The following is a 14,990-nucleotide window of genomic DNA, read 5'->3' on the forward strand; positions in this document are numbered from 1 at the left end:
CCACAATTCAAAATTTCAACAAATAAAGATTATAGTGGTAAAGTATAACATATCAACCACTGTGCAAGGTCAGTCGAGAGAAAAACACAACACCCCGTAATGGCGCGTCACCTAAACAAATGTAAGTGCTCACATAACCAGAACTGAACCGCCACTAAAATAGCAAGAAGTCGGCAAAGAAGCCCATTGATACTGTGCAACAACAGAATCCGCAATTCACTTTTCTCTGCCCCAAGGGACTTAGTCACCACGTATTAAAGGACGCAGTGCAATATAAAAAAATGTGTCCAGGAGCCACATGGGAGTAAGTGGAGTGACCGTGGCGGCCACCATCGCTCTTACTGCCATGTCTTTAGCTGTAGTCTCCCTGACCCTGTCTGTGTTTGCCTGGGAGGCAAGGCCTGGCGCTGTTGACGATAAAACAAACAGACAGGCCCCATTTATACAGTCAGGTGTCATGACAAGGGATAAACAGCCGACCGCTTCAGACCTCTTGAGGCACAGTCTGCATTAATGGTGGGGGCTATCATCATCCTCATCCTCACCATCACCCTCATGATGATCATCAAGAGCAGCAATAGCAGTGTTGGCAGAAGCTCCTAAGTGCCTGCTGGGAAACGGACGAGTACTGACTCAGATTGGACAGAACTCAAGGGCTGCACTGTTTACTTTGCCGGGCTGTATTCATTCGTGTCACTGAATTAATCGAGTCAAAAAAAAAGCAATTGCCAAAAACATTGCTGGGGAAGAGGAGAAGGGGGGGGAAGGGGGGGCAAAGAAAAAAAGAACAGTCTCGAGTAGAGCGAGGCGGCTGTGGCAAGCACGCGGCGGGAATGACAAGAGTGTGGCTGTCATCGCAAGGGATGAAAAACAGCACCTCTCAAACGAGGCGAGGCAGCGGCTGCCTCTTGCGCCAGCAAGGAAGGGGATGCACGGGGACCACAAACGTAATTATCTTCATGCCAGCTTTGTTGTTTGTCAGAACTGGCACGGATTTAAGGACTTGGGTGCACTGATTATATGACACCTGGAGAGCCTTCGGGGTGGACAAGAGGCAGCCAGCCGGGAGTCATTATCCAAGCCAAATAGACTTCTTGTTTGTTTTTCCGTCGAGGTAAAGCATCAACAGGAATAAACAATGGCTGCTCGATAGTATACCAAAGACGTGCGCCTATGCTGTGGGTGATTTTCCTTTTGAAGATCCAATTACAAAGTCCTAGCATTAAATTATGGGAAACAACAGCTCAAATGTGAGTTGTGTGTGACTCCAAAAGAGTTGTCAGGGCACCCTTAGGACTATGTTCCGATATGATCTGGTGTCCGGGAGTGAAATCACATATGACCACCTGACAGATGGCATAATGTGGGCACAGGGGTTATTTTCTGACAGTGTGAAAATCAGCGTGCTGGCACCTTTCAGTATTGCCAGCTGGTCTTTTTCATAGCATTCCGTCTAATTTCAGCGGAGAGAAAAAAAAAAAGCTATTTTCTTCATTTTGTCATGCCTCCCCAGAGTGTCACCATCTTGCCCTGTGTGTAAAGCTTTGTGAAAATATTCTGAAAGGGGGTACTGATAATAGCAGCTATTCTGGAAGTACCTGTTGACGACCTGCAATTTTCGTGCCAGACATGGACGTCCGTCGACATTGCCAGCACACTGCCTACACTCTGCTGGTCCAATGCCAAGGTCACACACACAGACGGGGTGGGTGATTCTAAACATGGTGAAAATTCATGGGGTGAAGTGTTTCCGCCATACATGACCAGACAGGCCAAAAGAGCAGACAGGAAAATCTACTCCATCTGCAACAGTTTTATAAACATACAACTATAAACTAAATAATACGCCCCGAAATAAGAGCTGCTTAAGAGTTCAGTATGAGTGAAATGGAGTGTCATCTGGGGTCACTAAAATTATAACAATTCATCAAGAGGGGGATCTGAATATCTGTACCAAATTTCATTCCAATCCGTCCATTAGTTGTTGAGACATATCCCTCAAAGCCACAAATATAAACGTGCTGGTGGCGCTAGAGGAAAAAACACAAAATTATGCAGGATTCTTCCATCAATGTCTGTGCAAAATTTTATTGCACCATTCAATAGCTGTTGAGATATTAGAATCTGGACAAAAGTGGTGGGTCGACTGACAGACTCCACTGCTATCCATAGAGCTATGCAGCCACATGAGTAGAAAGTGATGTGAAGTAGTTGTGTTAAAAACTGAAAAAAGAGGTTAAAAGAAAAGTTGATATATCTTCTCACCTTCGCACCACTGGCCAATTGTTGTGTGAAGTGGGTGTGATCGGATTGTTGGCTTTAGAAAGTTCCAAAAAATTGTCGAACACAGCCCACCTTTTCCAAATTCAAAGATATGTGAGTGGGGGACGTGCGGTTTGATGATCAAACAAGAACTTCACTGAGGCATACTGGTGTGATTAAAGGTGTTGTATGTAAGAACTGTCCACCTGTCAAATTCATACTCCATACTTCAAACCAATTGGGGGGGTGGGGCATATCACCAGAAGGGGTGTCCACGTTAGTGCTTAATTAATAGTGCATTATCAGTGCTCTGTTAGCTAGCAAACTCAGTAACGAGGGGTGTATTCTAGAAAGCGGGTTTAGTGAAAACTCTGAGTTTGTTAACCCTGAGATGAAGGAAACTCTGGGTTTTCACTTCCAGAAAGAGGTAACTTAAACTTTGGGTCAGTTACCAAGGTAACTGACTCTGTAAACTTAACCTGCTCGCTGGCAGATTTTCTTCTCTCTGTCTCCTCCCTCTTACAGAGCCAGACACACCGTTTCATTTCCTCATTGATTCAGTCCGTATCAAAGCACGTATTGAAGCATATTAATTAACAGAGGTTTACTGCCTGTCAGAATCAAAATCCTGGCTGGATATTAGTTTGTTACTCAAGGACTATTCAAAGTTACTGCTTTTATGCACATCAGTCATTTCTTTGAACAGCGGTTTTTGCCCTCACCCTTGAATAGAATAGTGTCAAGTCACCCTCAGCTTGGAATGAAACCTCCTCTAACACTGTGACTCTGCACACAAGACAGCTGTCAGTTTGTTAGAGCAGCTCCTGCACTGAAATGTTTATTATACACAATATGTAATCTCAGTTTAAATTTTAAGAAATCCGTTTGAAGCTTTAGGCACGTAGGATCAATTAATAATGATCTCTATCTTTCATGATGTGATTGCTCGCACTGATGGAACATAATTCTTATATATTGGAGATTATTCCTGAGTTAGCAGAATTGCGGTGCAGCTGCAGAATGTAGTTTCAAACTGAGTTTTTTTTAAACAGGGTGCACAGTCTTAATGTGTTTTTTACAGTATTTCAGTGATAATGTTTAAATTTACTACTTTTGAAGTAGCTGAAATAGTCTCTGAATGCTGTTGAGCCAAGATCCAAAAAGATGTCTAAAATTTTAAAAATCTACTGTATTTTAACCTTGATGCCTTTTCAAGTTCAAATCACCAGACACATTATTAATGGATCAGATCGTGAGCTTGCAATCATGTCTATGTCTTTGATCTTTTTTTTAAATCTTTATATTTTTCATCTTCAGTTGCTGCCTCTGTTGTTTTGTCTCCCGTCAGATTAAAGCTGAACAAATATATTTAAAATGTAATGAAGGCTGCAGCGTGATACGCAGTCAGATTCCACTTTATCATCATTAAGGAAATATAAGTATGGTAAATGATGAATTAATGGACAAGACTGAATAAAACTTTGTTTTGTTTAACTTATTGACACCTTTCCCTGCTCTTTTTTTACAGATAAATGTGCACAGTCCACATACACATGCATTAATATATTTAAGTCCACTGGTTTAAAATGAACGCTCTGCCTTTTACTTACCTGTTACCATGATGAACTGTAGTATGTGGGGTTCCATTGATAATGGCTTTTTTCATTCACCATGCACGAGAGTGAACATGCTCAGAGTTGATTTAACTGACTCTGATCAGCTGTTCTAGTACCAACAACTCTTGAGTTTCCATCTCAGGGTTCATAAACTCAGAAGTCAGAGTTAGACTCAGAGTTTGTTAAACCTGCTTTCTGGAATAGACCCCTAGGACTTTGACTAAGTATGATAGCAATATCAATTCAGTGCTAATGGAGTTTATGTTTGCTTCAATAAAACTAGCCTGGAAGAAGTAGAACCTCATGTTGGACTGAGGGCAAACTGGACGCTACAGTGACTCATTATCACATCTTGAGGTACAAAGTGGTATTATGAGACAGGACGGGCTGGGGCTAGCTAGTTGGCATGCTAATTTTAGTAGATTTCTGCAGCACAATACAGACGTCTTTGACATAATGTCAAAACTGTTATATCTTCACATTCTGTTGATAATTATAGTTATTTTTTAATGTTTTAAACAAAAATTATTACACATAGCCCCTTTAAACAAAAAAATAACAAAAGTAAACAATTTTGTTACTAGGTGAAACCAAGTCTGCAGACTTGCAGCAAAGAAAGGAAATGTAGTCTTGTCCTGGGAGTCTAGCTTGAAAAAATGTCAATTAAGATATACCATGCCAAGCCATTTTCCAAACCGTACTCACTTTCAAATGATCGATCAAACATCCATCTCTTTATGTATACACAGTAGCTGTGTAGTTTAATAATGCGCTGGTTGCTTGTTTAATATGTGGTATAAATTGTATACTGGGGGGAAAAAAAACGATTTTAAGTTTCCTGGTTAAATCTGCTCAGTTTTCACACATGTTCAACTATGCTTTTGCCTGAGTAGTATCTCATCAAACAATTATGGACTAAAACTGCAGACTCTAAAAGCTGAATTTTTTTTTTTTTTTTAAAAACAATCCTTCCTACACTATACTTAAACAAATGGAGTACGTTGGATATTTAATAGTGCAGCAAGACCATACCTTTATCCACTATTCTGGATATATTATTTATTAGAGTAATTTTCAGTCCGTTTGTGGAAAAATCACCCCTTTAACCACTTAACGCAGCTCTAGATGAAGGTTAAGATGTTAAAGCAGTTTATTATTAATGCTTTTATCCACATTTGCTCCAATTGATCTTATCTCCATGCACACATTCATAGTCACTGTGTCAGTGTCTGCCTCTTTTGATGGTAGTAATTCCCATCACTTCTTTTACCTAGAGCAGCATCACAGACGAGTCCTCAGACAAGCTCATTTCCATATATCGAAATCCCATTTCTATTCCATCTGCTAACTGGTCACCTGTGAAACTAGTTTTTAACCATGGTTTGAAAGCGCAGTGGCTTCGGATTTCTACCTCGTCCCCTTTATTAGTGTTTATTCCCAACCATAAAAACCACTGGAGGGGCACACACTGCCAGCGCAGGTCGTTACATTGTAAAACACCAGGGTGGCACACAACATTGCGCATTAAGAAACTAAGTGTGTCGGGGAGGAATTAAAGAATAAATTCCCCCTTCCAATTAAAAGATGTATTTTTGCAACGTGAGCGGAGGAAGGGAACATTATCAATGAGGAGAAGAAAACACACAGTTACAATTCAGGAGGCACAATTACTGAGGCTGGTGGTATGCAATTAAATTGTGCTATTTAGACAGTGCTACTCCCCGCTAATAAACGCAGAACATATAGCGGAGACAAAACAGGCTTTGGGTTTACCTCAGAATCCCAACAGCTGGGGGAACAGATGACTGAAATGTAAACACAAACAGGGGAAAAACGTCTACATCAAAGGAAGATGAGGAGATGAGACTATGCATTTACATAAAGAGTAAATTCAGAGAAAGAATATGACTCGCCATCCTGTGACCTAAAGCTAAACTCAGCACTTGTTCAAAATAACAAAACAACTCTCTTGAAAAAAAAAGAACATCACAGGTTTATTGAGAAAGTAGATGTAGTTTTACAGGGTATGATCCAAATGAAATGTATGTAGGGCAAGCACCACACTACTCCCACACTGTAATAAAGCATGTTTGAGTCATCGGCCCCCCTCTCTGCAGCCCCTCAATTCAGACTCTGTGCAGGGTGAGTGGAGCTCACTGGTATTGTTAAAAATGTACAACATAAAGCTTCGAGCTACTGACAAGTCAAAATGGGTCACAAAAGTGATACAAGTGGAGATCAATCGATCAATGAGTCCTTTTTTTTTAATTAGTGTGTCTACTGATATTTCAGAACATCTGTAACATTGGATACTGGAATAAACTATTCTCCTTACACCTCCCTTCTCCCTCCCCACTTCCTTGTTCCCTCTGCTTTTGATTTTAAGGACTACTCCTGTTCCTTGTACTGCTGGTGCAGCATGAGCACATCTTGCTGGGACACCCTGGTCCAGCCCTCGCTGTGGACATGGTACAGGTTGACCTGCCCTCCGCTGTAGGCGTCGCGGAATGTGGCCTGGTAGATGGCGCGGCGGCCTAGCTCGCAGGCCTCCTCCACTGTCAGGTCTTGCCGCAGGCCACTGTCCATCACACCGTAGGCGTACATGGAGCCCGAGCCCACAGCGAACAGGTCGCCACACACCCGGTTTCCTTCTGAATCGACATAGTACAGCCCTGAGGAGAAAGGACAAGAGGCAGGTCAAGAGGGGGAAAAGGTGTAAAGGGAGTTGTGTTCAGCGCAAAAGCATCCTTCATTCTCCCGACTCAGGTGTGGAGCTTTGTCGAGAAAACTGAGACTGGTGTACATCTAACACCGCCGCTCTCGCACAAACAAACACACAAACTTGTAAGCACGCACACACCATGTCCTCCAGAGAGACAATATGAACAGCTGCAACCCCTCCAAGTGAAGTAAGGCTGGCCGATATGAACAGCTGCATCCTCTTCAAGTAAAACGAAGCCGGCCACGGACCTGCTGACAAGGCACGGGCCACGTCGTTGTCTGCCCAGGGGCCCTTGCTACAGGCCTTATTGATCCCTGCAAACACGCCAAAAATTAACTATCGACCCGCAACCCGAGCTGCACAGGTAACTGCACCTCACACCTCAAGGGGGAGGACAAAAAAAACAACAGCACCCTCACATCCTGCGGACATCAGACGAGTATAGCACATTCATATCCTTCCACACATGTACACACACACGCACGCAGACATTTTCTTCACCTCCACATGTACGCACACTTGAATGACACACGGACATGGGAGCTCACCCCACACCAAAAACAAACATGTAATCCCAAGCACATTGCAGACCCACAGTGCTCTGAAGGACCTGTGAGGGACAGTTTGCTCCACACTACGCTTCGTGGACACATGCGAGACATTTTGTTCCGTGCCATGACACACTCGCTAGGCCTGATCCCAGAGTGACGTGGGACGGGTGACTAGCACCAGCCTGCGAGCTCGCCCACAGCCAGCTTTGCAGATGGTAAAAAGACAGCCTGTGAAAAGGCATGTTTTTCACAGCGCTTCACAAAGCAGAAACCTGTGAAAACGATACTCGCGCTGAGAAACACAGGAACACATGCATATAAAATTGCCTAATATCCACTGCTATTGCTCATCTCCCACATTAAAAGACACTTCAAAATGCCCTCAGATTGCACAGTCTCGCTTGCAGTTCCTCAGCTAAACTAGTGACAGTCTATTAGTGATAGAGAGCCACTTGCTTTTCTGAAAAAGGGAGCTTACCATTGCTTTCAACTGGCAAATTGCAGCTTCCTCAGCCTGTCGTTAGCTTGCCATGATAATCATCCAGTGCCTGCCTGTGCACGGGGGTAATTTGCCATTCTGAGACCTGCCTGTTCCTCTTGAAAACTGTAAGGGACTCGTTAAAAACATAATAGGAAGGCAGAGAGTTGTAAAGGCAGCCTCTTGTGTTGAGTAGCACAGTTGACGGAGGTGGATGAGGACTCTTTAGGAGGTCCAAGTATAGAAGCAGAGCGGCAACCAAAAGACACTTCCCACATCCATTCCTTTCCAAAACACACCTGGGGTCTTTGTAGAGCCCAATGCAATATTGCTTCACAGCTTTTGCACCTCAAACAGTGACGCAGAAAAATATGACGGCACCGGTGAGTGCTCAGAAAACAAAAAAAGAAAGGGGGGGGGGTGAAATTCATGAGGCCCACATTAAAGCGGAACACTGCTTGGATGGTGGAGCATTGCAGCAGTTGCAGCCAAGAGAGGCTCCTTCCACTCCATCACTCAGCTGACAGGTGCTTAAGGAGCCTTTTTTTTTTTCCTTTAAACAGCAGCTTGTGCAGCTGGCTAGACTGACAGCTTTTGGAGTTAGGTAAGGAGCACAGTGCGATGGATGGGTGGCTAGCATCAAACTGGTCAGTGTCTGTCTGTCATCTGTCCTTCCCATGAGAATTCACCACTGGATCAGGAGTAAAAAGAGAGAGCAGCGGTTGAACAGAGGAGGGGGGAAAAACTATTACATCACTCTCTTGGGAAACAGCCTGCCACATGGGTCTTCTGAGATAAGGTTCCATATCACACACTATTCTACTTTCCTGTCATGAGGCTACATCCCATTTAATCACATGTCATCTTATTATAGAGCCTTCATGTCCTTGTAGGGAGCGGTACAGGACGATACGCAGAGTATAATTGCTTTTCTTTGTTGAAGGCAAAGCCACTACCGATCTACCAAACATTAACTACATCCTGATTACCAGTGTCATAACATTTGGGTTTATTACATCAACCCATGTTTGTCAAGCTCCTCAACATAGCTTTTATTCGATTTATTTTTCATGCAGCTTAAGACACTCCATCAGGGAAATAAGTGCTCTTGACATGATTGTAGCCAGCTAATGAGCTTCCCGCCTAATCGCGATTGATTTAATTTACATGACATTTACCTCTCCATTCAATCACTGGCATTGTGGGGACCAAGGCAAGCTCTCAAACCTATTGAACTTATACAGGGATCATTATTCCCCCAATTGATTGCCTGGGATTTAGCACATGTCATTTACGTTTGTTGGCATAACGGCAAGCCGTCATTGTTCACACAGACCTCTCTGCTTTCCAGACAAAGCCAGCATCGATCTCAGCGAGTGTATGGGCATTATGCATGCGACCCAATTGTCCAGGGCTGAGACCCAACGTCCGTCATCCTGCCCTGCTCTCTCTGGCCCACAGTCCCAGCTTCATCGATTTCCCATTACTGTGTCACTGTGGCGGCCTCTTTAAGCACACCTTGTGTGATGTACGGCCTCACACTGTGTGGCATTCGAAAGCCACAGCTTTCAGTCCAAAGAGAAGCAGAGGATAGTAGAGGCTGCAGTGCCATCTAGTGGGTAGCACTCCAGCAACTACAAATATGTTGCTACTGTGATGCAACAGCATATGAAACTACTAGACCAGACACATTGACGGTTCTGTGCACAAAAGATCATTACATTTTATGTTTGCTTGATATCAAGAAGGAACACCTGCTAACCATACACTGCAACACAAGACCTTCATTTCAGATTTATGTTTAACAGCTATCCACTCATGTTCAATCTCAGTTTGGAAATTAATGAATGCTCACAAATTATTTGTTTTGGTGTGGCAGATATGTGATCATTTGAACATTGCTAAACAAAACTGACATGTTATATGCTGTAACTCGCACTTAACACACCAAAATATGACACTCTGCACACAGTGCAATACAGTGTAGAAATCACCCGCTAAGAGTGGAAAATGAATGTGTGCCGTCTATATTTGAGTGTGTCACTAAGACCTGAGTGCTGGTTTTAGCCTGCTTGGAGTAAAATACATATCTGAAAGCTGGTAATAAGAGAGAGAGAGAGAAAGATACTAAAATTACTTAATAATATATATAATATACATACATACATATAAAAATATGGCATAAAAACAACTCCAACAATGGAAAATTCCAAATTGCTTGACATCCAAGTAAAACAGCAGAAATAGACTCATAAATAGACTCAATTTTTTTTTATCTATACCTGATAGTTTTTAGGATCTTTAACCTTCACAAGCAATAGTAAATAAAGTCTGTTACAAAAAACCCAGATAGATATTAAAGGGGACCTATTATGCTCATTTCCAGCTCTATATTTTTATTCTGGGACTCCACTAGAGTAGCTTTGCATGATTCACAGTTCAGAAAACCTCCTTATTTATCTTATACTGGCCCTTTTGCAGCCCCTCAGTTCAGCCTCTGTCTCTTAAAAGGCAGTCTTAGCTCCTGTCTCTTTAAGGTCCCCCTCCCAATGAGCCCACTCTGTTCTGACTGGCCAGCTTTCAGGAAGCCTGCTGAGGGGCAGCCGTATCAGAGTCGTGTTGTTACCGCCGATGCAAACCCAACATTTCCTGCTTTACTGCTTGATATTAACAGCCTTTAAACGACAAAAAAAACAAGACTTTTATTGTGAAGAATTTACAGGAAATGAAACATGTTCCTCACTGAAGCAAATTTGTTAGAAGCCATAAAAACCAGTCGACACAATATGATGGAGATATCTGGACCTCTTTTTTCAGCGGATCAGTTAGAAATAATGCAGGGAGGAATAGTACAAACAGAAACAGCCACGGTGATGATGATGATGTTTGATGAAGAGCTGCAGACGACCAGCACACATTCAACAGGAAAACTACTTATTTTGCTTTGCAGTGCTGTGTAATGGAAACACTTACAGCGTGCCAGCTTGACTCGGGTCACGGCTCGGTGTGACTACCCCCAAAAACAATGGAAAAAACGCCATAATGTTAGTGGAGCAGAGCACTAATAAATGAGAGCAGCTGACCAACAAACACATGGGCGTGCTGAGCCTGGAGCAGATGACCATATAAAGAAATCTGTCACAAGCCAACATCAGCTCGGGCTGAAAGTAGGGGGGAAAAAAACACTGGACTCTGAGCATTCAGAGCAGTCTGAAGCCGGTGATGTTTGCTCAGTGGGATTACTTCTACATACGTTAACTCATTATTTGACACTTTGGCTACATTTAATATGAATAGCCAGTTGCATTATATATACACATATGACTGAAAATAAGGGAAAGCATAATAGGCCCCCCCCCCCAAAAAAAACAAACATTCTTAGACATTGTATGTTCATTTTTGGAAAATTGTTGCAACCTGAAATTTACTGGACATATAGTTAAATTAAAAAAAAGGTAAATGTGATGGCTCACTTCAGCTCTACACTATTATGAGTAACTTTGTTGCTAGCTGTAATTTTTACTAGTAGAGATCTAATTTTGGATCAATACATAAATACATATAGTAAAAAGCGTAGCACCAGCCCAATCTTTGCCAATATTAATCTCATTTAAGCAGGTTGGATATGAGCCAACTGTCACCAATTTATGTTAAATAAAGTTTTATGTTCTGCCCCATTCATTTGCAGCAGTAAGCTAATGTCCATAAAGTTAATGCTGGTACTTCGGCACTTCCTGATATGTGTCACAATAAATGAATTTTAATGTGAAGGCAATGTTGTGTTGACAATGACTTTTACAGTTGTACATTACAGCCAACGTTACCAGAAATCTACACCATTTACTTTTACTATCAGTGTATTTAGATATTTTCTGCAAAACAAAAAACTACCGGAGGAGCTATGTTCTACATTGCTTAGCAGGTGATTTTGATCAGGGGGAAAAACGAGCCACACACAGGTGAGGTGGGTTGGTGAAGAGATTGAAAGCATATCATTACATTTAGGGTTTGTTTTTTTTTTCCATTGCAGCACTAGTCTGATCATTTATCCCAGCAGCTCAGTGCTGTTTGTCAGATTACATCCACAGCACCAGTAATCATTCAGCATGAACTTTGTTTGTTACATGTTAAAACAAGAACATGATGATGTATCTGTTGCTATAACACTGATGCATTTTAATGTCACAATTAACAATAACATTTTCACAAGCCTAAAAAGCATGTCAGTGTCAGAATTGGCATGCGGGGGGAGAAAGAGTCGGATCTGTGCATCTCTAATATTGTATATAGGCCTGATGTGCATGTCATATAGAGCTGTACTTACCTGGGCCTCTCTTGTCCCAACCGCACACCATGGTTCCCATGCTGAGTCCCATGCCCTTGTACTGGTACACCATGTTAGCCAGCAGTTTTGAGGCTGCTGCCACCGAGATGCGCTCCTTGTTGCGAAGCTCGTAAATGCGGCACTGGCGGGCCAGCAGGCGCTCCCAGAAGCTACAGTCTGCAGCTCCTCCAGCCATGGTGCCCAGCAGGTAGGGGTTGATCTCAATCACCTTCTTCACCGTCTGCGAGGCGATGTAGGAGCCCGCTGTGGCCCGAGAGTCCACTGCAACAATAACACCATGCTGGAACTGAAAGAGGCAGCAGCAGGAGAGGAACACTTTAGTAGAGCACATTACAGCAGGAGTAGAACACAATCCAGAGTAATCACTGATGGATCAAATCAACAAAATTTTGAAATACTACTCCAAAATATATTTTATTACATCACAAACCCATTTCAAAACATATGAATTACATTTCTATATACTGCATCTGAGAAAACACAAAATGTCTTTGGAAAACAAGCTTTTTGTTGTTTTGCACACATGAGAGTCATTGCTTTTCACAGAATAGAGCTACTTACTATAAATGTAAAGTCATTTAATTATCTGGCTTCCCCCTACTTCTGCAAGGCAGAAGAGTGCTGCTGCTGCTCTACAACTGTCAGAGGTGCAATATATGTTTCAGCTCTGCCAGAAAGCTGCTGGATAAGAGGTTAGACTATTGTTCTTCCCTCCAAAATCCTCTATCGGTGAACTGACAGTTGCCACAGCTGTATAGTGCTCAAGTGAAGACAACAGATTTGAACAGTTGGAAGGAGAAGTGGAACGGGGAGGTTTTCATCAACCACGTACCTCCTACTCAGGAATTAAGGGATAAGGTTGGTGTTATTTATCTTTTTTTTTTTTTTTTTTTTTTTAAATCAACAAATCCCCTGAAGAGACCAAGAGCAACTGCAGGGACTTCAGTGTTTACACTACTCTGCTAGTTTGACAAGCTGAGAGGAAAAAGCTACATTGGTTGTTTGTTTACTTTGTAATGAAAAGATGTGTCATCAGAATGCAACAGTATGACTCTTACGTGTTTTTAATCGTTTTTGGACAACAATGGAGTTCTGTGACACAGAGGCAAAAACAATATCAGCCTGTAGCTACACAGGCCTTCTTGTTAGTAGCATGACTTATTGGTTTCAGTCATTTCATGGTTCTTATTGATAATAATTGAAAAGTAATAAGATCCGCTTATTCTTTAATTAGACTGTAAACCCGGCTGAACTTATTTTAAATTAGCTTTTAAACATGGCCTCAATCTTACACATGGAAGTGGTGTACCTGCAACTTTTTGAGAATCCAATTTCCTCTTTACTTGATCATTCACCAGTGCATTAGGGGTTCTTACTTTATACTTTACTCCTGTGAGACCTCAGAAGCACTTCCACAATTGTGTTTTCTTGTGTTTAATTTCATAAATGTGTGTTATGGTTGTGGCTTATCAGGCAGGTATCAGGTAGGGAATCTCACAGATGCCAACAGTTTTTTAGAAAGAATAGTATCTACAGAATATACAGTATAAAGGGATAATTCAATGATCCAAAAATGCATAAGAGAAATAATGTAATTTAAAAAATAAACAGGTCGTTTCTTTTCTTGGCTCCTGCCTACTTTAGATGCTGCAAAAACCAGCAAGGACATATTATCAGTTAACACATAGAATAACATTTTTAATTTTAGGCCTCTATGGAATGAATATTTTGCTGTGTTTGAAAGAATATTACCCCAGATACCACATCTTTTAGCATAATAAATAAGGATGCACTGTATAGCTCACAAAAAGAATTTAATAATAATACATTAAGATTGGAAAAAAAATATGACTTTTAGACATTTGTTTATTCCATTAGTATCACTCCTATCATTCCACAAAGGAGCTGTGAAATGACTGCATCTACGTTTTAAGTGAACAAGCTGAGGAAGCATTACATGGGTCACCTTTCATATTTGTGTCAAGGGACGATCAACGTGTACATATAATCCAACAAAATTTGACATTTATCTCATCAAACCAGATAAAAGCCACGTATAGATGCTGCACAGGTGCAGTTTGCTGATTTGGCAGGTGGCTTCCCATTCAAGCACTGACTCGTGCAAAGAGAGCCTCAAGGCTAAATAGCTAACGTTACAGATATTGACATGTGACACAAATGAGATAAGAACCGACATTCCTGTCGAGACCAAGACATAAATAACCAGCTTAAAATTGCCGGGTTGCTTTTGAAGCCAGTACTGTCAAACACAAACCGACACAAATGGCTAAAGTTGAGATAGAAGGACATCTGCGATGAGAAGGCGGTTTGTAGCCATGCTAGCATGCTAACGATGAAAATGCAGAGTTATGTCACTTCTAACGCGTGTTTACGGACTGAATGATTTATCAAACGTCCACTTCAACATCAACTTAATCCGTTTAAGTTGTATTAGGTCAACCAGCTACAACTGGCCACTCATTAACTTACTTTGAATGCTAATGTGGTGGTTCCGTGCAGGAACTCTATTTTCCTCTCGACGCCATCCTCTTCACCGGCACACAGCGGGTTTCTAACGGAAAAACTGAGGCTGTCTGTCGGCGTAGCCTCAAAACCCAGACCGCTCAGTCCGGGTCCACAACCAAAACCAGAAGGCTGACAATTATCAAATGAAAAATCCGCACAATCACTGTTCAACACACTAGCAAGAGCCATCTTCGACACTGTCTGACGATGAGCAAGCAGCTTCCGCCGTTTAAGGGTCGTGGGGGCAAAAACACCCACAGCGCCCCCTATGTCTGTGGCGGGCTGTAATTTCTGTGCAGTGGTGTAGGTAGGTAAATAAACACTGGGTGAACTATTCACTATGTTAAAGTATATTAATCATTATAGATTCATTAAAGCTTAAAACGTGGATAAACTGTGAAGGGGGTTACCAAACGCAGTGTCTTACAACACACCAGGGTCAGCACTCAGGTTCAACCATGGCCCAGTTTTTTCAGGATTTTTCATGGCA

General features: G+C 42.0%; 1 protein-coding gene across 1 annotated transcript; it reads right to left on the minus strand.

The window, feature by feature from the left end:
- Positions 1-5,851: 5,851 nt before the first annotated feature.
- Positions 5,852-14,725, minus strand: psmb5 (proteasome 20S subunit beta 5). Its single transcript, XM_067605038.1, has 3 exons — positions 14,465-14,725; positions 11,954-12,260; positions 5,852-6,550 (listed from the first exon to the last, which is right to left on the minus strand). Exons 1-3 carry the CDS (start codon positions 14,687-14,689, stop codon positions 6,267-6,269), a joined length of 816 nt encoding a protein of 271 aa, XP_067461139.1. The 5' UTR covers positions 14,690-14,725; the 3' UTR covers positions 5,852-6,266.
- Positions 14,726-14,990: the final 265 nt, after the last annotated feature.

Source organism: Thunnus thynnus, chromosome 12, assembly GCF_963924715.1.
Source record: "Thunnus thynnus chromosome 12, fThuThy2.1, whole genome shotgun sequence".
In the NCBI taxonomy this organism is placed as follows: Eukaryota; Metazoa; Chordata; class Actinopteri; order Scombriformes; family Scombridae; genus Thunnus; species Thunnus thynnus.

Coding starts and splice junctions, on each gene's coding strand:
- psmb5 (XM_067605038.1), bottom strand. CDS start 14,689: ATGGCTCTTGCTAGTGTGTTGAACAGTGATTGTGCGGATTTTTCATTT. Junction 12,261..14,464: donor CCACCACATTAGCATTCAAA/GTAAGTTAATGA, acceptor TGCCTCTTTCAG/TTCCAGCATGGTGTTATTGT. Junction 6,551..11,953: donor TTGGGACAAGAGAGGCCCAG/GTAAGTACAGCT, acceptor CTTTCTCCTCAG/GGCTGTACTATGTCGATTCA.